The following is a 25806-nucleotide window of genomic DNA, read 5'->3' as shown; positions in this document are numbered from 1 at the left end:
CACAAGAAGATGCTGAGCATACTAGAAATTAATCCTTTCTAAATATATGGAAGTATGGAAGAAGAAAGTAGGAAGGAAATTTTCCTTGAAAAAATAACAGAAAAGGAAAGGAAGTGAGGATATGGAAATATCAATAGAAATTATTCTATTACACATATATTATTTTCAGTGACTGTAATACAATATTAAAAACTTGCCTAAATAATTACATCAAAAGCTCTCGAATGAAGTTCATGCAGCTGTTAGTCAATGTTTCAGTAAAGAGTACTAATTAATTTACAGTTTAAAACCTCATCTAGTTAATCACCGTGCAGTAATAAAATCTATGCAGCATAGCAAAATTATTTAATTACTTCAGTTTTCCCAGCTGAATTTATACCAAATCTGAGACCAGGACTATTGATTTAAGTCAATCTTAATTTCTTACTATATCCATAATTGCTACTCCAGCTACAAGTTACAAAGGAATTTAAGAACTTGAGGTTGATAATTAAATTTTCTTTAAAGCAATTCTATACGGTGTTTGTATTATAAACCACCCTTTATCCCATAAGCTTAGAACATACCAGAGTCTGGACTATGGCATGGTTGGTGGCATTCATATGGGCATTAAGTGGAAACGAACATTCTCCATCACAGTAAAATGCAGCATACCCTTCTGGTGCTATGATCCAGTCCTAAAATGTACAAAAGCAAGAAAAATAGTCATCTAGATGAAAGGAAAGACAGATAATTCTTAAGCAGTACTCAAAGATACTCAACCTGAATAAGTTTCCTTTCTTAGTCCAACAATTATTCTAAAAGTTCCACTTCTCCTACATTTTTAAATTTTAGTTGAAATTTTCAACTAAAGTATAAATATTTTCACAAAAAAATTGTCCTTTCTAATTTCCCCCAAGAGGTTACTATATAAAACTTACTATACATTAATCATTCAGCATTTGAGAATAAAACTACGATCACAAAATAACGTTCTAAATATTGTTTAAACAGGGAATGATTAACTCTGGGTCATTCAAGTGAACCAGAAAATGTGGGGAGTGGATGAAGTCTTGAGGAAATCTGTGTTATTGACATAAGCACAGCCATGTCAAGGACCCCAGTGATTTATGGGAATGGCAAGGACTTCCCTAGGATGGGCTAGCGGAATGGCAAGACATTCCCTGTGTCAAGCTTAGAGGAATGGTAAGGCATCCCCAAGTTGAAGTATGAATGTTGACAACATGTGCAGAAAGTATCAACCACAGCTTCCTCCTCCAGGATGAATACAGGCTAAGACTGCTGCCCTCCAGAGACCCCTATCAGGATCAGTTAGCACACCTCCGTCTTGTTCGCCTGGATATAATAAGTTCTGAGTTTCCTGGCTGCTGCTATGTCTCCATCAAAGCACATGACCCACCCGATCCCAGCTTGTCTGTTTATACATCTGTCACTTCTTCATTCCAAAGCCCCTTAGGCCAAGACAGGTGGTATCCAGTGTAGGTCCTTGACAACAGGGAACACACATTGGTCATGCCAGGGAAAACTACAGAGGCAAGGGCAAGTGCATAAAGAAAGCAGCTCTGTAAGTAGGGTGGGTACCATGGGATGAGGAGAAAGAATCTGGAGGTAGACAGTTTGTGCTTTAAGGTGGATTCTGAGGAACTGTGAAGTAAGGTGAAAATGCTATCATGTTTAAACTATGTTGAGAAGGTATACCCAGACACTCCTACTGCGGAAAGAGAACTATGAGTCTTCAGACCCAAGGCAGAATTGCAGGATGTGGGTTGCAGAGAGGCTTAAGGAAAGTAAACTCACTCCTTGACAGTAAACTTTGTTTAGGGAAAGAGATCCAGATGGGGATGCTAATGGTCTTAACTCCTCTCCTGTTGGGGGGCAGTCTGATCCACAGAATCAAAATCAAATGTCAGAGAAAAGACCAGGAGGCCAGGGTTGGGAAATATCCCAGGGGTTATATTTCTGATATGGCTGGTAGTGGTGCCCATGCACATAAGTTCTGCCCAAAGAGGATCCTTCTGGATCTATGTATCCACCCAGCAGCTTGGTCACCTGTTTATATTAATGACTATGCATTTGTTGAGGACACTCCTTTAACAACATGAAGTCCCACTGGGCTCTATTCAACTATTTGGAGTGCTCAAATGTGTTTTTCCTTTATCATCCCCTTAGGGCATTCTTTTTAAAAAGACCTGGAGAGCCACCCTGCTATGGAATGGTACCCATGTTAAATGTGAAAAAATTAGAACCCCTAGAACTTGAGGCCTCCACAGTATATAATGGCTTCACCAAAGTAATGGTACACTATTTTGGCATTCATCCAATCTCCGGCTAGACATGGATCTTGTATGAAACTATGGAAATTGGTAGCTGTCACCAATCTTTTTAATATTATCAGTCAATTGCTGATCTCAGTGCACTCAGTATGAATAAGGGAGGGTTGCAGCCCTGAGATCAGACAAAATTTGATATGTCACATGGATTGCCAACACATATGTGTGACAGCAACTCTTATAATGAAAGCAAATAAAATTGGTAATTAATTAAAACCCACTTCCAGGGGTTTGAACACAATAGCAATATTGCAGATATGGCCCAATTATATTGGCATACCCTAGAAATCCAAAAGGCTTAGGGGCACATCGTCCCCACTGCTAATAAGAACTGTCTTTGATGAGCTTCAGAGTTTCAGTCACACTAACTTGTTAAAATGTCCCTTGTCAGGCAAAGTGGCTCTTTGTTCTTCCTTTCTGTCATCCTTACAGTCTGGTATTGAGCACTGCAACAAAACACCTTGGGACTCTGAACATCTAAGTAATAAGAAATGGGAGGCAAATGAAGTCTAGGGGGAATGCGTATTACTATCATGAACATGTCCTTGTCAAAGACTCCAGGACCTCAGACTCACAGGAATAGCAAGACCTTCCATTGGTATAAGTACAGATGTTGACAGTGTGTGCAGAAATCATCAGCTACAACTTCCTCCTCAAGGATAACTGCAGCTGGACTCAGCTCCCCTACAAAGACCACAACACACACACACACACACACACACACACACACGTATTAGCTAGCTCTGCCCTTCTTCATTCATGCTTCATATAATAAACGTGCTGAGTCTCTGGGCTGCTGCTGGTGTCTCTCCATCAGAGCACACAGTTCACCTGATCCCAACTTTTCCATAAGCACATCTGCCATTTTTTCATTGCCCTGTTGCCCTAGTCAGGTCAAATCAAAAGGCCATGCAGGCTTCAGTGGGAAAAGACATGGAGAACAGAATTGAGCTCGTCCTCATCCCTGCTTCATAACTCATTCCTACTGTCAAGGCTCTTGCGAGCTGATGAAGCTTTACCATCTCTTTGATCTCCTGTTTTTCTTTTCATCCTTATATTCATCTACAATCTTTTTAGATGAAATTAATCAAAGCAAAGTCCTGAATACTGTACAACTTTTAGGAAGTTAAAAAGTGTCTCATAATTTTCTCATTCCCAGAGAAACAAATATATATATGTATATATATATAATTATTCATAATAAAATTTTAATCATAAATTTTGACTTTCTTTGCAACAGAGGACACCATCACTCCATTGAAGGGCAACCTACAGAATGGGGAAAAGGCTTTACCAGCTGTGTATCTAACAGAGGATTAATATCTAGACTGTGTGAAGAACCAAAGCAATTAAACATTGAGAAAAAAAGAAAGAAAATAAACAACTGTGAACAATATCAGATATAATGATGACTAGCCTGCCAAGACATGCCCACAGGTGCAATAGTGGTTCTAATGTTCTAGGAATAACCAACCACTTTCCTATTGGATATGTCACATTCTAAAAGATGAAACTTACCTGGCTCCAGGGGAGAATTTACTGGTATAATGCTGCTAAATAGACACAGTGTTAACCAACTCCTAATGGTTTGTTATACCCATAGGCTACTGTACCTCTCGGTCCTCATCACAGAAGTTTATACTGCAGTCAACAGTGATTAACACAGACATCCATCCTAGACAAGAGACTACAGAATGATCAGCCCTAGATGGAATATATATACTACACCCACCTCCTTCCAAAGCTCACACGGTGGAAGTAGGAGCAGAAAGATATGAAAAGCCAGAGGCTGTGGGTGACTACAAACAGTGTCTTCTGGACACAATAGGGGAAAGACACACTTGTAGTAGTTGGGACAGCATGCACAAGACCCAAAGCCAGACCAAATCCCAGTGTGGAGAAGGGGACTGTGTATGTAATCCCACCCTAAAGAAGTTGCTATTAAAAGATTTGTGCAGCACAAATTGGTCTTGGTTTCTTTTTTAAGAAACGTAAAGTTGGAAGAGTAAGGAAGTGGGCTGGACCTGGGAAGGGTTAAGGAAGGAGAGTGAAATGTGATCAAAATATGCTAGATGAAAATTTCAAGAACTAATAAAATATTTAAAAATGAAAATACAATAGAAACAAATATATAGTTTCATGTTAATATTATTTTGTATCATTATTTTAATGTTGTGAATATAATACTATGAAGGTGGCTCATATATTGAGAATTTGTTGTAATACCAAAAGAAATCTGAAAACTTCATATTTAATTGTTTTCAGAGCTGTTAAAAATATTTTTTTAAATTTCCTTTTTACCTCATTTGTGAAGCATATTTTAAAAACTAATAAGTTTCAAGTGAAAGAAAACTATTCTTGCAAACCTGGTTTCAGATTAAAACTTTATAGTTGGAATTTCTCTTTCCTAAACAGAACTGTGATGGTAATGGAGCTAATGTAGGCATTTATAATAATCCAAACATGTATTTTATCTTCATAAAATTTAAAGTTCTAGAGATGCTGTGAAGAAGGCTCAGTACGTGAGAGCACTGACTGCGAAAGCACAGGGCCAGAGTTTGGATACCCAACACCCAGGTAAAAATCTGGGAGACAAGGGGAACAGGGTTGAGGGATGTCTGGTAATATGTTGGGCGTTTGATTTGTGCTTGCACAGAAGTTCACACATCTGCTGCAAGTCCCTACCACCAGTTGGTTTTTTAACAGGTCAGTAAAGAGCCACCAGCCAATGGCTGGGCAGGAGGACTAAGGTGGGACTTTTGGAATTCCTGGGAAAGAGATGCAGAGAGAGAAGAAACAGAATCACTATGAGGGGGTAGCCAGGATCAGACTAAAGAGCCCTATGACAAGTAAGAATCCAGGAAAGTGCTCCCCCAGTTGGGTCTGGGGTAGCAGAGATGAAATACAGATTTAGCAAGTATCAGCTCAGGAATATCAAAGGGGAGTGTGTCAGCCACATGGAGGTCCAGAGTGACCCAGTCATTGAGCTAGTAAGGCATATTAAAAATTACACTGCGCATGTGTGTCTTCTCATTCGCAAATCCAGAGAACTCTGGCGGGTGATGAGAAGTGTGATCTTCCACTGGGAGCTCAGAGCATTTTACCAATTTACCTCTACAGTCATATTTGCTTGTGATCCCAGGATTTTCTACGTTGTAGAAACAACATAGGAGAGACATGACAATCACTGGCCCTTCCTGGAAACCACCATAGCCCCAAAGACAATGCGCTCCAGACTCAGTTGAGAGATAACTATTTCAAAGAGTAAGGTGGAAAGTGATGGGACCAGACACATGATGATCTCTTCTAGCATTCACACATGCTCACAGACAAACACACGCATGTGTGGACATAAATAAACACATTGGTAAATGTTTATTATATATGCAGGGTATGGTGGCACATGCCTAGAGTCCTAGTACATGGGACACTGAAGCAGAAGAAGGAATCAAAGACATCTTGGTCTGCAGAGGGAGACTCGGATTCATGCAAAACAAAAGACTTGGGATATTTAAAGGACAGTATTGTTTTTATACGTTCTTAAAGGTTACATTTAAGAATGTTATAGTTCCCTAGATAGTTGTTAAACTCAATTCATTATGTTCCAATAAGGAAAAAATAATAAGGAAATGAAAATGATGTGTGTGGACCACATGCTGAATAGTCTTCAAAATGGTTATGGTATTGGAACAATTACTAACAAAGACTAGACTAAGGATTTTAGATAAACAGAAAAGAAGCATTCAAGTTTATTCAAGATTATGCAATCTTACCTGCCATCCTAGGTCTCGGAAACTCACATAGAGTTCATGCTTTTTGCAGGCTTGTTTCTGTTCACTGGTATTATAATCTACGGGGTTAAAGAAAAACAAAAACTCAGGTTTTAAACAAATGACTGCCCACTAGGCATAGAGGTATACAATTTCTGTTATGAGATTATATAGAGATAAGGTTTCTGGAAGAGATTGCATTTGAAGATGTAAAACAAGAACTTGACACGACTGAGAATTTTGGCTGTCGATCAATTTTCATGTGTAGAATGTAGATAATATTATTTGCTTTATTTCTGAAAAGATTTCTATTGCCACCTATACATCAGTCATAGACTGGTGCTGCCATTCACTGAGTTCTAACTTTAGCTGTGTGATCATTCATTAATTCAGTCCTACTATAGGGGTGCTTTATATAAATATGTGCTGCATGTTAATACAATATTTTCTGCATAGATAATTTCAAAGCAGATGCCAATGTCTTTGGAGATCTTACTTTAATAAGTGCTGTCAATATAAGACTCAAATGCATATTTACTTTAGGCATCTTCATCCATGGCTAATGGAAGTACCCAGGCAAAAAAATCAATCAGACAAATAGCTCGGGGAACCCACTCCCTTTTCTCTTCATTCTCACATTCAATCTGTCAGGAAGTCTCTCACACAACTTTCAAATAGATTTCAAACTCACTTTCTCACAGTCTCCCTCATTGCTCGTGGACCAAGCTACCATCACTAGCCAAGATTACTGCCATTTTATGAATGCACTCTTTCTCCCCTTACTACCCCTACAATAAAGTGCTAAGTGGGCTTTTTTCCAAGTTAATTATATATTTGTCTGAAAGAAGCATCACCAAACACGTGCTATCTGAAGAATGGATGCAGGCTTGCTGTGAGTTGGTCCCCTTACCTCTGTCATTCATTTCCAATAGTTCTCCCCCTCACCTTGTCCTACTCTTAACAACTACCTCCTCCTGTTACACACACCGTTGAATGTGGACCTCATTCAGGGCCCTGATGCTGCTGTTGCCTTTTCCTGGTATTTTCTTGCATGGACATCAGCACCACAAGTGCTGTATTGTTCAGTAATTTTCAAACACCATCTTCTGCAAAAGGGTTGTTCACTAACTAGCACATTTAATATTGTAACTCTGACGCCAATAGTCCCCATCTCTCTGATCACCTAAACAAGTGATTTATGCTTCACTTACACACTGTGACCTTCTTTGCCATTGGTTATTCATTACATGCATTACTTCTTATCTCTGTTCTCCTCCTAGCATAAATCTTCACCAAGTCAAAAAACCTGTTTAACTCTGGTTCATTGATGGATACCAACTACTAGAAATAGCAATTGATACATAATATGCACTTCATAAATATTTGGTGAATTAATGTATTTATTCCCTACAGTTTCTCATAAGTAATTTAAGACAGATATAGTATTTCTATTACATATTTTGCAATGTATTTATAAAAAACTTAAAATTTGTATAATTGTTTTAATAAATTAAATGTAAATGTAAAATTCGATTTTGCATCTGAAATATGGTAAAATGCATTTTAAATGTAAAACTTTACAAAACATTTTATGTTGCCTCTGGAATTCTCTCCCACTTTTTACAAATAACATTTTAAAATACTTGTATTATTTCCAATGTGAAAGAGGGAAATGAAAGAGAAATAGATAACTTTCTCCAAAGAAACTTTTTGTCACAATTTCACCTTCCAACTTAATGACTAAATTGCAAATAAAAGAATCTCCAACCAGAAACCAAATGGTGACTCTGTTATCTTTATAATTATTTCACATGACTATTTGTTTGATAACGGGTTAGAAAATGAGGTAGTAGAAATATTACATATTTCTTATGTAATAGTTGAATAAATATATATGAATAGTGAGAAATAAAGAAAATTTTGTTTTAGTTTCTGTCCTCTCATTTTCAGAGAAACTTTTACCTTAATCTTAATAATACAATAGTTTTATTCAGGCAGTGAATAAGTATGTTTTTAACCATAAATATAAAATGAATATATTACATACACACATTTATGGATAGACAGACAGGCAGATAGATAGATAGATAGATAGATAGATAGATAGATAGATAGATAGATAGATAATAGACAGACAGACAGAAATATAGATAGATGATAAATATAAACTACATGTATGGTTATTAAAATTCCATGTTTATAAAAAAGAAAATAAATAAAATTTAAAAGCCCAAATATTTCATTAATATAGTTTCATAAAGACTGTGATATATATGTACATATATGTATACACATATGTATAATATTACATAAAGGTAATGAGCAATTAAATTTATAATGGATTCTTGTTCCAAGAGTCTGATGTCATGCAGAGTTATACCTGTATGCTTATACTGTCAGAAATAAAAATTAATAGGCACTGAGTGAAGTAAATACTTTACCCAAATCAGCAAAATCTGTAGTTAAGTTCACTCTCAATAGTTGGCAGAGTAAGCTGCAGGAAGAAGGACTAGGAAATGATGTTTATAGCTTTAAAAATATCTACTGGCAGTCCTTAGGAGATTAAATAAAATGGACATAGTTCTGCTGTTGATGTACAAGTCTACAGATGAAGTCATGTGCCCGGCCCCAGTATGCTCAGAGATTGCCAGGAATCTTGATCTTCTCCTGGGGCTCCTTAACCCACTTTATAAATCACCAGGCCCAGACCCTTCAGGCCAGGCCACACTGCATGAAGGCACATGCAACATATCTATGTTCCCCTTTACAACTTCTCCCAGTTCTCATCACCATGAGCTATTTGTGCCAGGTCCCTCTCCAGGCTCAGCCAGGCCCACACATCCTGTGCATAGGGCAAGCCTGGTGAGTCTGACTGGCCCTATCCTGCCTGTACATTACTTAATTTTAAGACCTACACCTGAACTCACAAGAAGAGCCTGACCCAACCTGATGAGACTAAAATATATCTTTCCAAGGCTCCAGGTTCAAACCAGGTGGCACATCCTAAACCCCAGCCTGGCCTGCTGTGTCCACATCAAATACACAAGCAGCAAAAGATCACATGACTAGATCTCATATTAAAAATAATATTAAGCATAAAGACACCACCACCACCACTCCACCAAAAAAATCCACAAATCCTATAGAAATGTTCTCCAGTGAGAATTATAGATGAACACCAGGATACAGAATTTTTTTAAAAAAGTCATAAACTTTGTCAAAAAAATGAGGACTTTAAAGAAGACACAAACAGCTCAGAAAAATTATAAAGAATAAACTCAAAGTGAGAAAGTATTTGGTGGATTTGCAAGAAAACACAAACATAAGTCTGAATGAAATGACTGAATTCATTGGAGAGAAACCATTGTCAAGAACTTAAGCTGAAATGAAGTTGTAATTGAGAAACTAAATCACTCAACTAGAAAAGTCAAGGGATTCCACTAGTAGAATGGGTCAAGTAGAAGACAGGTTAGGACTTGAAGATAAGTAGAGGAACTAGAACAAACTAGCAGAGAATTTAATTTTTTAAGCACATGAAAGGAACATGCTGAAAATGTGAAATGCCAACAAAAGACAAAATCTTCAAATTATAGGTGAGGGAAAATAATCACAGGTCAATGGCAAAAACCAGATCTTCAATAAGATCATAGAACACGTCCATAAACTAAGGAAAAGCATATTCACAGAGATGCAAGAAGTATACAGAACCCCAACAGGCATGCCAGAGAGGACCCTATGGTAAATCATAGTTATCACTAAATACACAGAAAGAAAGAACGATTCTTGAAAGTTGCAAAAGAAAGAACACAAATTGCATATAGAGGAAAATTCCACTAGAAAAAACAGTGGAAACTTTGGAACCCAGAAGAACCTGAAGCAATGTATTCCAAGATCTAAACATCACAACTGTCAGTCAAGATTACTGTGCCCAGAAAAACTATGTGCCAGAGTTGAAGGAAAAAGAAAAGCTTTCCATGATCCAAATGGGCTAAGATATTCATAACCATCAGACAACTATAAGTAAAATATGGAAAGAAGTATTTTGGACAGAAGTAAGGAGTAAGCAAAACCAAGAGACTTTCGAAATTCCTTTAATTACTCAGACACAAAGTGTGACTACAACCAGCAAAAAACCAAAAAAACAAAAACAAAAAAAAAAAACAAAAACAAAAAACAAACAAGATGACTACAACCAACACATAGCTTTCAATAATAACTTTAAATATTAATGGCCTTAACTCTCCAATCAAAAGGCAATGGCTATTTGAATGGATTTTTAAAACGTTACCTTTCTGTTATCTCCAAGAAACTCAGGTTTAAAGATAGCTATCACCCGGAAGTGAAAGGATAGAAAGAAGAATTCCATACAAAAAGAACAGGAGTCAAACAAGTACTGCTCTCCTAATGCCTCAAGAACTAGACTACAAATGGAAATACGTCTGAGTAGATAGACAAGGACACTTCATTCTACTTAAGGGAACAATTGATCAAGAAGACCTTGCAATCCTAAATATATATATATGCACCAAGCTCTGGTGAAAACAATTTCATTTACAGAATTTACTACTGGGATTAAAGAAACAGATTAACATCAAACTATTAATAGGAGGTGATTTTAATATCCCACTTTCTCCAGTAGATAGATCATCTGGATGAAAAATAACAGAAACATCATAATTAAATGGCATACATAAAATGGAATTAGCAGATATCTACAGAATATTCCACCCTAAACCCAGTGATGTGTGTGTGGGTGTGTGTGGGTGTGTTTATACACACAAAAATATTCATGCCAGGCAGTTGTAGCACACCTTTAATCCCAGCACTTGGGAGACAGAGGCAGGTGGATTTCTGAGTTTGAAGTCAGCCTGATCTACAGAGTGAGTTTTAGAAGAGCCAAGGTTACACAGAGAAACCCTGTCTCAATAAATAAATAAATAAATAAAAAATAAATAAATAAATAAATATTCAGCAGGTCATGGAAGTTTCTGTAATAAAAAGTATATTCTGAGACAGAAAATAAATTGTTAAAAATTCAGAAATTTTGAAATAACTCCCTGTATCCTATATTGATCATAATGTAATAAAATTTGAAGTGGACAGTAAGCAAATCTCTAGTTAGTGCACAAACCCCTGGAAATGCCATTTGTGTTGTTACAGGGATACTTGGCTAGACGGAACTAAGAAAACCTTCCAGGTAGCTGTTAATTTATTAGTTACTGTTTTGTGTCACAAATTTTCTCCCCTCCAAAGCACATCTATCCCTATATAAACAAAAGCAGCACTCTGGGTCAGGTTTACACATTCCTCTGTGGTGCTTTTTTGACCCCCGAGTTTCTTTTGTTCAGGTTATCAGACAGACATGTGACACTATGGAACCAGGAACCTCAGATGAGAAACATGCAACATTTGTCTTTCTGAGTCTGGCTTACCGCATTCAGTAAAAAAAATTTTCTAGTTCTAGCCATTGCCTGACTTTCTGACTGGGATGATGTAAAATCTCAAGTGGCTTTAACTTGCATTTATTTGATTGCTTTTATGTTTGACTCCTTTTCTGACCCATCCATACAAACTCTGAGTAAATATGATCAACGGTCACCTAGTGTTCATATCCAAAACTACACAACTAGTAAGTGATGTAGTTAGTATTAATGGATAGACAATAGAAAACTAAATGTGCCAATAAAGAGATAGGGCTAACTAAAGACATACTGGATGTGCCAGAGTAATTGCTTGGGAAAGATTTCTAAAATCTTTCACAATTCACAGAATAATCAATTTTAAATGATTTTTAAATAAGAAATATTAAATGTTAATTTCTATACAGGTCATCTAGATTAGTAGCATTGCAGGATTTTCCTTTTTTAACTTTTCATTGGTTCTTTTTACATAATGCACCCCAATCTCACTCATCTACTCCTGTCCTCCTACCCACTCTTCACCCTTGCAACCTCCCCCTACAGACAAAAAAAAAATCTCATTGAAGCAGCTGTAGTATGTCACAGTGTGTCCCACAGTGTACCCTTTTGTACACATGTCTTTGCTTGCTAACACTCATTGCATTGACTCATTGGTCTGGTACAAGGCTTCTGCTACCCTATCAATACCTCTCTGGGACTCCTCAGGGATATCCTACTGTTGCCGTATGTTATGGAGTACCCTGTAGTTTTGGATCTGTAGGAACAGCCCCTTCATGCACTCCAGTAGTTCATCAGTAGATGTTGGGGTTGCCAATTCAAAGACCTGGATCTGGGTCTGAGAGTTAACTGAGCTGGTCAGCCTGCTGGTTCTCCCTCTCATGCCCCAAGGGCTTGCTCATCAACATTCAGGGGCAGCTCTGCTGGGCTGACCAGATGAGGTGCTGGGCCTGCTCTCCCAAGTGCTGAGGCAGGTGAGTGATAAGGCCAGGTCTCCTGCTCTGATGTCTTTGGGATCAGCTTTCCTCCCTGTCATTGGTAGCAAGGGGCAAGGGAGGGACATGTCTCCCTCACCCAAGTCACCACATGGCAGACAAGTGACACACTCACACCTTCAAGGCTGGCTTACCCGCACTGTGGGACTTTCATTACAGTATTAATTTTAGAGACTTCATTCAGAAACAAGCAAAATGTTCATTTAAAATTATATGATTACGCTAATTCTATTTTTATTAAAAATGCTGTGACAGTTCAAAAGAATCAGGTCATTTTACTAGGAACATGACCAAATCACATCTAAAATACATAAAATGTATCATTTATGATGTTTTCCTGGTGATATATTATAAAGCATCCCTAGATGATTTAATTGATTCTAGTCTCTTGTTTGGATTGATATGTTTTAAAAGCTATGTTTCCATTGTATATTAAACAAGAGGTAATGTTTATTGGATTTGAGAATACATGCAGAATGTTTGAATTAGGATTAACTGTGTGAGAGAATGACCCCGAGACACCATCAAGGCTTTAGGTAGGACCACCACATGACCAGATCCACTTTCAAGGACTCTTAGTACTAAGTATGTGGTAAAATGTTTTCCAGAGTTCTGGCATGAGCTGAGACTTGGCATATTTCCTGTTAGCTTTCACAGACTCTTAATACTCTGCTGTTTGGAGCACTTTATGTAACTCTTGAAACAACATCATGGTCCATGAGTTCCTTGAAAACGTTATCAACCGAAAGCCTCTGTACCCTCAAGAGTGGCTGGCTTAAAACGTAGCTCTTGTCTTTTCGTCTTTTCTCTACCATTCAAATTTCAAAACAAAAAATTAAAAAAAGAAATTTATTGTGCATGGTCAATATGACATTACCTCTATCTTTTATAGGATCCTTGTTCAACCTTCTCACAGCCAAAGGTCCTGAGACTGGCAATCTCTGAAAACTCTGAAAGCAATGATTCTACAAATATTCATTTGCTTTTGGAAGTTAGTTTTCCAGGTGCAATCATAAGCATTTGGTGGGCACGTACCTTATTTTAGATGCTCTTCTTGGCTCTCCTGTAGAATTATGTACAGGACAGGGAACATTGAGTAGTTCTAAGGAAGGACTCTCACTTTTCCCCTTTGCCCTCCCTTCCTTTTTCTCCCTCCCTCCCTTCATGCCTTCTTTTCATCATCCCTCTTTGCTTCTCTACTCCCTTCCTCCCTCCCCCTTGTTTTTATGTTTTTACACAATCTTTAGAGAATTCAGGTTGGCTTGGAATTCTGGATTTCTAGCCTCAACCTCATAAGTAATGGGATTATACAAGCACCTCACCGTGCCCAGTATAAGACTCTTTGAAACAAGACAAAAGTGAACTAAGTCAAAATGGCCTGTCCTGGATTTTGATTCTCCTATGCCTAGTGCTTTTTCAGACTTCCAATATTTTATGAGATGCATTTAAAACTGCAAATTGACAAACCTCTATCATTACTTTCTTTAACCTGCCTCTACAGTGCTTTAGCCGGGGAGCCTTGGTTCTATCATTTATTATAAAAACCTGCTACTATTATGGCATCTATTATTTATATTTGGATAATTTTACATTTTCCCTGGCATTTCAAGCCTCCCGAGTATCAAGTGTTCTGTTTATATTACCTTTCCCTCTCTTTCAACCCCACCTTTTAGCCCAAATCCTAGGAGGCTTTTCCAGTCTGCTTGATTATTACCTATTGAAAGGTTAAGTCTCACAGAAAACCGGCTACTTTCTTATTATCAAAATATGAATGAGCTTCAAAACCATCTACCACATATTTTACAGAGATGCTTGCCAAGGACAAACTTTGCAAAAAAAGAAATATTAGTCTATATTATAATAAGCACATACACTAAACGTGTTGGGAAACTGGTGAAAAGGCCCCTGCCTGCTGCTCCATATGTTTTATTCATCGATGGTTATAGAAGGACATTTGTTACTTTGTGGTCAAGAAGAGAAGATAAATAGAGTTGGTCCACAGGGAAAAGGACTTTGATGATTCTGGTTGCTGGAACCTTCTGCCAGAGTAATTATAAGCTTGAATAATAAGAGCATGGCTGTCCTTTGTGCTTTCCAGTTTCCTCAAAAATTATTGACTATTCTACTCAGTTTTAGAAAACTCCTTTCTTTATGCACAGTGCTACATTAAGTCAAAAATATTTCAGTCAAATTCAGAAACCATATATATATATGTGTGTGTGTGTGTGTGTGTGTGTGTATGTGTACATATATACACATAAATACATATATAAACTTTGACAAGGTAGCCTTTGCAAGGAAAGGGGGCTTAGATTATTTTTCTCCATTTTCATATTTAGAGACTATAGTTTTTGCCAAGCTAAATATTTTGTGAGGGTCCTTAACGAAGTAGTATAAAACTACCATTATTCTTCAATAGAACTCTCTTTGAAAGATTCATTTTATATACATAGCATTTAATTCAGCAAAATGTAGTACCATATGTAATTATCTACTGTTGCTTCTGTTTCTAGACATACCAAATGAATTTCTGCCTAACATGATTCATCTGGCAACTACACTTTAGGAGGGTGAATGAATTCCACCTTTTAAGAAACTCAGGCTCTAGGAGATTTGTTACATTGAAGTAACACCAAAAAATGAAGATTTTAAAAATATTATTAAGAACTATTTGAAATTAGATTCCTAATTTGCTGAAATACTGTTGGTGAGAGTCACAGCTATTCTCTCTATCTGCTCATCCATTGTGCCTTGTAAAATACTGTACATATACAGTGGCTGTAAACATAAAATCATATACATCAGGAAACATGTGCTAGGATATGGAAATAGGTTCTTTTAATAATGTAGACATCAGTTCCATCTTGTATGAAACATGCTCGTAGCCTAGACTAACCAAGGTCCTTCTTGACAAAATGTATGTAGCTAAGTCACAGGCAACTGCCTACTTTCTGATCAGCAGTGCTTTTTATCTCCTCTTCCAGCCAAAAGGGGATTAAATTAAAAATCAAAGTAGATTGCTATCATCCGCCCATCTGTAAGGTTTCGCTGAAAAGTTTTATGTATGTGTAAGATTGGATAGGCCAGGTCTCAGCCCACCCGTAATAATGTGCCTTCATGTGTGGAAAGATTCCGTTCAAACACATCCTGACTGTCCAACAGTCTGCCCTGTTCCTGTTTCTCCAAAGAGCTACACGATTCACACCTAAACACGAAAGAAAGAACTGTATGCTGTATTCACCTGGTTGACTATTCCTTGAGGAAGTCAGCCGGCAAGCTGTGTCATTTCGTGTTGGCTAGACTTTGTTGACTTAGCCATTTCATAACTTTATTACTGCCAGCTTGATTTTAATTTGAATGGAATCTTTCAACACATGAAGGCACATCATAGTTATTTTTAAATGAATTACTGAGTGATTCACTGGTGAAACATTCTGGGGATGCTAGAAACATCGCTTAGATGATTTAATGTACCAAATGGAGGTATATGCAGCTGGCAAATTTATTGTGGCAACTTGACTTGCAACATGTGACCCAATAATTCTCAGAACAAAACTGTCATGCTCATTCTATCTTACCTCCAGCACTGGGCATCCTGGAGGGGTCCTGATGAGAGCTGGATTTATTGCGGTTTTGATTTTTCCGTTTGCTGGCTGCTCTCACAGATCGAAGAAGTACCTCGCTTGCCTTGAAGAAGGCCACCATGAACGGCTGTTTTGACTGAGGCCCATGTCTTCCCACAAGACCAGCAGATTTTACATTAATGCTGCGTCCTAGAACATAATGTATAAACATGTGGTTTATGAGAAAGATAAAGCAGTGTGAATGAGCTCTGTAGTACTTTGAAAAGGAGAAAACAATTTAAGCATTATCAGAATGTTTTCTTTACAGACTTTATAAACTAAGGATTGGATTCTCATAAACCTTGATATTTATGATTAAATAAATATTTAGGCATCTGTGTCTGTCTTGTCCCTCCACCACAGCATAGAACACATAGAGGCACACCAGGTGACATCCCATGGCTGCTCTCATTCACTTACACTTTTTCGGAATTCAAGGAAAGTAATAGACTTGCTTATCCATCAGTCTAGAAATTTCCACATCAAATATAGTTTCCAAAGTCAAATCTGGGCTTTTCTGCATTAAAGGTCCTATAATTTTTATTTCTCTAACTGATAAAGATTGAATGCCTTAGGGGGCTTTCTACTTCTTCCAGCTAGTTTCAGCCTTTCTCGGGTAAATCAGTACCACTAGCCTTTCCCCCTCACTTCTGGCCAATGTCATGAAACTTTCCAAAGTTATTTACTCTACCACTAGCATTATTCCTGTCATTCTGGGAGACTGTTGGAAATACAGCCTGTTGTGAACTCCGTTCTCATTGTAAAATGTATTTGAACAAACGTGGAATTTTTTTAACTTTCTATTGATTCTTCACATCATGCACCCCAATTTCACTCATCTCCCCATTGTTTCATACCCATCCTCCACCTTTATAACCTCCCCACAAAAAGAAAACAAAATAGATAGATAGATAGATAGATAGATAGATAGATAGATAGATAGATAGATAGACAGACAGATAGATAGATATAAGCACCTCACTCTAGATGCTACTGTATGTCATTGTGTCACATAGTATGCTCTTTATCCATGCATCTTGCAAACATTCATTGCAATGAGTCATTGGCTTGGTTTAAGGCTTTCTGACTTCTGCTACACCATCAATACCACATCTTCACCAGGACTCCTCTTGGATATCCTGTTGTTGTCCTATGTCATGGAGATCTTGCAGCTTTGTATCTGCAGGAGAGGCCCCTTCACATGCTTCAGCAGTTCATAGATGGAGCAGATGTTGGGGTGGGCCTGGATCTTGGCCAAGGTGGTAGCTGAGTTGGTCAACCTGCCAGCTCTCCCACACCCACACCACCAGGGTATGTTCTCCCACATTTCCCAGATGAGGGGCTGGACAGGCACTCAGGAGAGCAGCCCTGGATCTCGCCTGGGCAGTGTTGGAGAGCTGGCCTCAGTAATGTGGAAATTTCTAAATTACTCTCCCAGCAAATTTCCATAAACTGAAAGTTGCCTGAGATTTCAGAAGACTCAAATGAAGTCTGGTGATTCACAATACAAAGAAGGAAGTTCTACATTAGCTTAGAAATGTCTGCTTGATTTACATTTAGTTTATATCTTAGACCCTTGTTAATATGTACATGTGGCTACACACCAGAGAACGAGGGAGAAACCAGAATGTATTATAAGTCAGGGTGTCCTAGGCTCTAGAAACTGGGGTGACTTAAACTGCCTTTGCCGTGGAGTAGCGATAATATTTATAATTGTACCAGTATGTTTGGAGTACTTCATTTGAGCATACTGTATAATTTTCTGGGTGCTTCCTGTGCATTATTTAAATATGGTCTCACAAACACTATAGGAGTTAGTTAACTACTATGCTCCCAATTTAAAGTAATTGTCACTTTAAATTATATGTTTATATAATATATAACTAGATGATATATATAATATATATGTAGTTAGTATATATTCTATACTTATGTACACAAAGAAAACCATTGATTGGTTTCTAGTTCTATGGAAATCACCCAAAAAGAGGGTGAACTATTTCGTTTTCTGCTGTAGCTTTCTATGGAAATTACTCAGACTTATTGCAGTTACTAGTCTAGATATGAAGTTACTGATCCTGTAAGAGTAATATATAACACGGCTTGAAATATGTGCATGATTGACTCTGGCTTGCCCCTTGAGAAATGTGCATGTTTTCTTAAAATATTTATTCAGCCAAGACTACGAAGCAACCTCCACTACAAGGTCCACCAGAAGACCCAACCAACACGAGAATAAAGAAAAGGGAAGCAAATCCCTAAGATGGTATCAGTGGCCTTTGACCAAATAAGCCCTTGTTTGTAACAGAGTATATTTTGACAATATAAACATGGATTTTGTTTTGTTTTGTTTTGTTTTGTTTTTGTGCATGTGAATTGTACCGAGAGAATTTCTACCATCAAAAAATAAGTGTGTTGTAAGAGTTCATGCAGCTGTTGTGAGGGACAGAGAGGGTGTGTATGTGTGTATATGTGAATGCACACATACATGGTCCTTCACGTGTTATGATGCTACCTCTTAAAAGAAAGTTTGCACCAATCCAAGCATCATGGGTCTCATCAACAACTGTCCTGTACCAGAGAGGAGTTGTCTCACAAGCCCCTCCGCAGTCATTCCTACCAAGAGAAGGCTTACAAATAAGCCAAGCAGTAAACCTTAAACAAATAAGCATACAAGTTTTCCTTTCAAATGCAAACTTATGGTGGCTCTGTGCCAGAGTGTATATACCTCTTAGAAAAACTTTATCATTGGCATAAATGAAAGAGGCAGTTTGATTTGTGGTTAGAGTAGTTTCCATTTTACTTCCACTGTAACAAATGTATTAATTCAGCTCAGACTTCCTCCTTCTGGCAGCCCTTGTGCCGTAAAAAGAGAAATTAGAAGTTCCAGCCAAATACCATACCTTGAACTGACCCACTTCAATACATAAACACTTTTACAACGTGTTTATTCAGGTGGAGCCCTTGAAATCGGTTAAGAGTTTCCAGCAACAGAGAGCTCCTCAAAAGAAAAGAAAATGCAAACTGAGAAACTTGACTGCTGTGGAATAGAACTGGCAATCTGTTCTTCATTTTTTTTGTCCTGTTTTGAAATATAACATAAAAAAGTATTTGTTGAAACTTTTACTTTGATATTTTAACGAAGTGTTAATTTAACAGTAGCTAGACTTTACTTGTATATGTTGATGACTGCAGGGACCATTTTTAAAATATGATCTTTCTGATTCTGAAACAGGTTACTGTAAAGGACTTCACAGTGGAAAAATTGGTTTTCTAGTCATTACAAAAGGCATTGACTTTTATAATTAAAAAAGCACTTAACTCCACATTCCAAGTTTCCTTCAGTTTGCAACGCTTCTTTCTCTTTTCTTAATTCTAAAGATTCTCAGTATTTTTGGTTTTAGCTATAGAGAAATAAATCTGCTTTAAAGATTTATGTTCTGAAATTTGTAAAGATATGTGTTGCAAATAACAGTTTTCTTGAGATTTGATGAGGAAGATACTGTATACGAAGCCAAATATTTCTTCAATTCAATGTGAGTTCCCTTTAAAATAACTTTGATATTAATAAATTTCTTCTTGATATCTTATTTATTTCAACAGTGAAATAACAATTAAGATTTTGTACATTCATGCTTGCTCAGTTACTCTTGGTCTTGAACTATATTATAAAAGCATTATCTATTTGACATATTCGTCTAATTAATATATGCCTACATTGATTATGTTGGTTAAACCTTTTGAATTATTTATCAGCTATTTTCATTAAACATGCAGAGAGGATCATAGAATATATTACATGTAATAAAGATAGTGGAAAAATTTAAATTTATTTCATTTTTAATTTTATGATTAAATTTATAATATATGTTAGGTGTTGGAAATATGAAATAGATGGAGCCTAAAGCATTACCATTTAGGAAAACTGTGTTTTTATATTACCAAAGCTCTTCAAAGCTGCCCTTGTTTGTAGTAATTTCCAAGTTAGAAAAATAGACACAATGACTGAAAACAGATTGAATATGTAATGAAAATTAAATTAGGATGTGAAATTAAGTGATCATTAACATAGGGAAGGTAAAGATGTTAGCCTGAATCCACAGTTGGGCACATTAGGACTCATACATATCATGCAATAGCAAGAGCTTAACAGGTTCAATCAAACAGGGATACATTTGGACAAAGGAACAGTCTACAGAATGGAAAAAAAATTTACCAACTACACGTATGATAGTGTAATGATATCCAAATTATATAAGTAACTTGCCAAACTATATAGCAAGAAAACAAATAAACCAGTTTGGAAAATGGATAAAGATCTAAACAGAATTCTACATGAGGAAAATTCAAATGGCTGAGAAACATTTTTAAAGTGTTCAATATCCTTAGCCACCAGGGTAATAGAAATCAAAACTCCCTGAGATTCCATCTTACCCCTAACAGAATGGCTAAGTTGACCTGGTGCCTACACAGAGTCTTCACCCCTGTGTTCTAGCTTCTTTGGACAGGGAAGTATTCTGCACGCTACCAAAGGTAGAACATAAACACTAACCCTACTACAAACCCTTTGATCTACAATGGTTTCCTGCCTGCAAGATATGTTAGTGAAATGATGGTACAACACTGAGGGAATAACAAGCCAATATCTGATTTAACTTAAGGCGTGCTCAAACCTGTACTCAACACTGCTTGAGTAACCAAGACCCTGAGACGGGATAACCCAGGGGCCTAGATTAAAACCAAATGCCACTGTCTAAAAAGTGATTGGGGAGGACTCCTAATGACATTCTGCTATAATTACAAATCGGTGTCTTGTTCAGTCATTATCAAAGAAGCTCCCTCCTGCAAGAGATGGGAACAAACACAAGACCCACAACCACACAGCAGAGAAGGGAACCTTGGAACACTCAACCCAAAACAGGATGTTCCCAGCAAACCCATCCCTTGGAAGCACAGAGATTCCTATGGAAGAGGAGACAAAAGGAGTGTAAGAGCCAGGGAGATGGAGAACACTAAGGAAACCAGGCTCTCTAAATCAGCATGACTGAATTACATACGAACTCAACAGAGACTGAGGCAGCATTCACAGGGCCTGCAGGGCTCTGCACCAGATGGGGTCCTAGAGCTGAAAGAAGATGACACAGGCCTACATCCCAAACCCAGAAGCAACGTCCAATTGATAACCATTTGCAAATAAAAATGTTAGTTTCCTCTAAGGGGAGACTGACTCACTAGGGAGACAAACTATGCTTGAGTGCAGGGAGCATGCCCAACTTTAGATGGTCAACAGGAAACAAACAGAGGCATCTTCGGAGACTCCTGTCTCCAAATGTCACAGTGTCTCACAATGTCATGTCAGGGCTTTTCCTGTTGAAAACAATATGATTTTACTTATATACTTTCTCTTATCTCATTTTACTCTGCAGTATATATTTGCATATTTATCATGGCTTCCAGATTTTCTGAGATTCCTGAGTGTGATTCCTCAGATTCCTGAGATTCTGTTTCTCATGCCTTCTCTTGGGCTTTCTTACTTCTGGCTGTTTGTTTTGTCCTATTCCAATGTGTTAATTTTTTTGTTTTATCTAATTTTAATTTATTTTATTAGTATCCCTTAGAAGCCCATTTGTTTTCTAATGAGAGACAGAAGGGGGAGGATCTGGATAGCAGGGGAGATGGGAAAGAGTTGGGAGTAGAGGAAGGGGAAACCATAATCGGGATATATTATGTGAAGAAAAAGCATTTACTTTCGATAAGAGGATGGGGGGGTGAGCTATTTAGAGCAAGGTACTAAAGACGATAAAGACGAAGTGACTTTTGAGTCTGTAAGTCAGAGTTGTCTCTAGCTCTATTACAATCAATTCACCTCTAATCCTAGAAACAAAGAGAAAATACAGCGAGCCTTTTAAGTCTAAGTTTTTGTAAAACATTAGGAGCTACTCCTACTTTGGGATTTGATTATCAGAGTGGCACAGTACAGAAAATATATTCTCCCTGTGTGAGAGAGATGGCAGCAACAGAATGGGGTCTAAATCAGTATCAGAATCAGAGTCAGCAGAGACTTCAAAGAATCATAGGAGCTCTCTAAGTTAATAGACCTGCAATCAGAAGACATTAGCAGTCCTGTACTAATGCAAGAGATAATGCTAAGGGAGAAAAATAACTCCCTCGTAAAATACGGTGTAGTAAAGCTATGTACTGGACAGGGGCAGAAATGCAATGAGAGGATGACGGGAGACAAAGAACTTGGTTGTGAGGAGTTGTTCAAGTTTAGATACATGTGTGCTCTCCCACATGTGAGGAAGAGGGGGAGAGAGGTGAAGAGGGTTGAAGGCTTGCAGAAAAATGTGGCAGCCTTCCAGTGTTCTCCCTAAAGGCTTCTAGAGACAAAGGGATGCCATTTGTGAAGAAAACACTCAGCTGATGTTTAAGAAAATATTTGGGTTATAAAGCACAGTAATTAGTTTTTTTAAAAGATATAAGAGCCTAGAATTTTATGCTGGCACTGGTATTATCTTTTTGCCTATAGAATAAAGAATGCCCAATCAATCTCTGTATGCAAAAAGGAATCCTTTTCTAACCTTAAAATTGTTGTGCGGGTCCCAGGTGATAAAAAGAAAGGAGAAATTGTTAGCATATACATGGGCATTTTTCATTGCTTTATTAATTACAGTATAGGCAAAAAAAAATAGTATAAAGGTGTCTACTAAAGAATGGATTATTGCCCTCAAATAGAAATCATAAGAAAAATAAATGAGACTGAACTCCACTCTATTAAATTTTGTTCTGTAATAGAGAATGGAGATTTAAGATTTCAGTTTCTACCACTCCAACCTTACTGGTTTGAATAAACACTGAGAACAGAGGGTTAGGGCAAATTCGCCAAGAATCCAGCTGAGACTATTTCAGATTTACCATAGCAGAGAAGTTAGACCACTGTACTGTACCAAAAGCCTATCCTAAACTTCCTGCCTTGCATTTCTAGATGATTCCTTCTGGAAGAAATATAAAATCAAACATGTTTAATGCTTTCAAAACAGGGTTATTGAAGATATTCTGACAGAAAGCAGAGTCGAACCGATACACTGCTAAGTGCTTCTAAAACAGTGCGTTTCATTTCCCTGGAGGATACGCAATCTGAAAAGCATTCATTTAAGAATTTATCAGAGTGTAAGTGTTGATATCACGATAAGACATTAGGATAAATTCTTTAAGCCTTCCTATAAACCTATTGCTGCTGACTGACTAACCCAGAACACCTGTGATGGAATATGAACAAATTAAGTTCCCTTTCTTTGACGCAAGACATACAACACCCATTACTGCTGACTACCCAGAAAGCAAATCAGTCCTCAGTTTTACATTGACATGTCTACATGATCTCACTTACATTCAGCCTGCAGTTAAGTTTGACTCTAGTATGCGTAAGTCATGGATTCAATAACTCTAAAATACACTTGGATTTTGCACTATTTGAAAACCAATTATTTTAAATGTACAGAGTTTTCTGCCTACCATATATACTAAATCATGCTCATATTGCATTTTAAGCACTTTAGTCAAGATATAATTTTATTTACTTGAATTCCATACATACTTAAAGTCAGTGTGGCCTTAAATTATGAATCTTCTAATTTAGCTCCAGATTTCAACTTTGATGAATATATGCGTAGCTTGGATTGTAAAGCAGAAAGGCAGACCTACTTCTAGATACAAGCATACAAACTTCTAATTCTCCAAACGTAATTTAACATGGCTCCTCAAGTTTTCACATGAGTCACACTTACTCATAAATTCAAACACAAACAAAAAAGGCTTAGATTTTAAACTCTTTTGATGTTACTGGAACCTGGAAGGTAAGCAGTATTTTGAATTTTTTTTTAACTTTAGATCACACAGTTAGGTTTTTCTTTTAACAATTCTTCATATTTTGGTTAATATGTAAAGTGTAAGAATAATGCCTTTCCTGAAACTTTGGGCTATCATCTTAAGAGTGACATTTAAAGGAGCGATTTTAAACTAAGCATTCTCCTTTGTGTGTTATACATTTCTAATTGTATGACATTTTTAAATATGTCCAAAACAAAAGAAGGAATGAATGGACTAATATACCAAACAGGTGTAGGACTCTGTTACTGATAAATTAGGGTTAAACGACCTCTCAAGGGGCTGGAGAAACAACTTGGTGGTTCAGATTTCTTTCTGTTACCATGAGGACCAGAGTTCGGAACCTCTCAGTACTTATTTAACAAGTAGAATATCTGACAAATGTCTGTAACTCCACTCCTGGGGGATCCAATTACCTCTTTTGTCATTTTTACATGTACCTGAGCAGGTAACACACACACAGACACACATGCACACATAGACACAGAAGCACATACACACATTTTCAAATACGCATAATACAGAAGTCTCAAAAAATATTCACAAGCATGTCCTGACATACCTATATGTCCTGAGAGCTGGAAATTGTCTGTGATTAATAAATATGGCAGCTGGATGTTGACTATAGTTGTGCATGCCTTTAATCCCAGAACTCTAGGGAGTTAGAGGCAGGCAGACTTCTGTAAGTCCAAGGCTAGTCTGTTTTATATAGTGAGTTCCAGGACATCCAGAGCTACATAGTGAGACTTTATCTCAAAAAGGAAATGAAGGAGGAAGGAAAGAAGGAAGGAGGAGGAAAGGAAGAGAAAGGTAGCGAGATAGAAGACTGAGTACGGAGATGAATAACTAACACTAAAGAACTTTGAAAATGCTGGATGAAAACCTATTACTATAGACAGGCCTTAAAAATCTGCACATACCCGTGCACATGCACACACAGACACACACACACACATGTATGCATGCATCATTCACATATGAGTATTAATGGAGTCATCCTATTAACAGGGGACAATGCTTACCCAAGACAAGACAAGCAACCAAATAAAAATCTTATGCCAAGTATATGTTACTTCTTTTCAGTTGTTTGTCAGTGAAGTCCCACAGACCATCCCTCCCAAAAATTACAAGCTATTGCTATTTCTCTCGGTTAACTTCCAGAACGTGATGGCAAGACCCTATGAAGAAATCTATATGAAGAAACTAAATAGTTGAGTCATGGCATATGAAGAAATCAAGCTGGTACTGACTCCAGCTGTTCCTACTGGCTAATTTTTGATGAGCTGGGAAATACTATGTATGTTATCAGCGTGGTCAAGTTATCAACAGTTTAATCAGTTTCTAATCCTGGGAACTACAACCACAAATAGTGTGGTAAAATATGCCTTTTGGTTCAATAGTGGCCTAAGACCTGCACAGCACCAAACCAAACTCCCAGCATGCATAGGGGAGGGACTCACAAAGGTCCACACAGAGCTGAGGATCTATTAGCAACTGATGGCTGATGGAGTTAGGAGAAGTCAGTTTTCTTCAAGGGCACAGCCCCTGGTTCACTGGATGGTCCTACACCCATACAGACATCACTAAGTGGACTAAGTAGGTTTAAAAAATATATAAAGTATATAAAATTGAGAGGAAAAGTACTGAGGATGAAAGGATGGGAACTTGAGAGGAGAGAAAGAGCTATAGATCAAAATGGATTGTATACAATTATTTGAAAATCGATCATCAATAGGAGGAGAGGACCTCGGCCCTGTGAAGGTTCTGTGCTCCAGTGTAGGGGA

General features: G+C 37.5%; 1 protein-coding gene across 1 annotated transcript in view; it reads right to left on the bottom strand.

Annotated features, from left to right (window-relative positions):
* Positions 1–25806, bottom strand: part of Bmp5 (bone morphogenetic protein 5) — a 121601-nt gene that overhangs the window by 5828 nt on the left and 89967 nt on the right. The window contains exons 4-6 of the mRNA XM_031344363.1: positions 16091–16285; positions 6104–6180; positions 567–677 (exon numbers count right to left, since the gene is read on the bottom strand). Coding sequence (XP_031200223.1) covers positions 567–677; positions 6104–6180; positions 16091–16285 — 383 coding nt within the window. The remainder of the gene's footprint in view (positions 1–566; positions 678–6103; positions 6181–16090; positions 16286–25806) is intronic.

The sequence above is a fragment of the Mastomys coucha genome, unplaced genomic scaffold (genome assembly GCF_008632895.1).
Source record: "Mastomys coucha isolate ucsf_1 unplaced genomic scaffold, UCSF_Mcou_1 pScaffold23, whole genome shotgun sequence".
NCBI lineage: Eukaryota > Metazoa > Chordata > Mammalia > Rodentia > Muridae > Mastomys > Mastomys coucha.
This window is presented reverse-complemented; position numbering and strand designations above follow the sequence as displayed.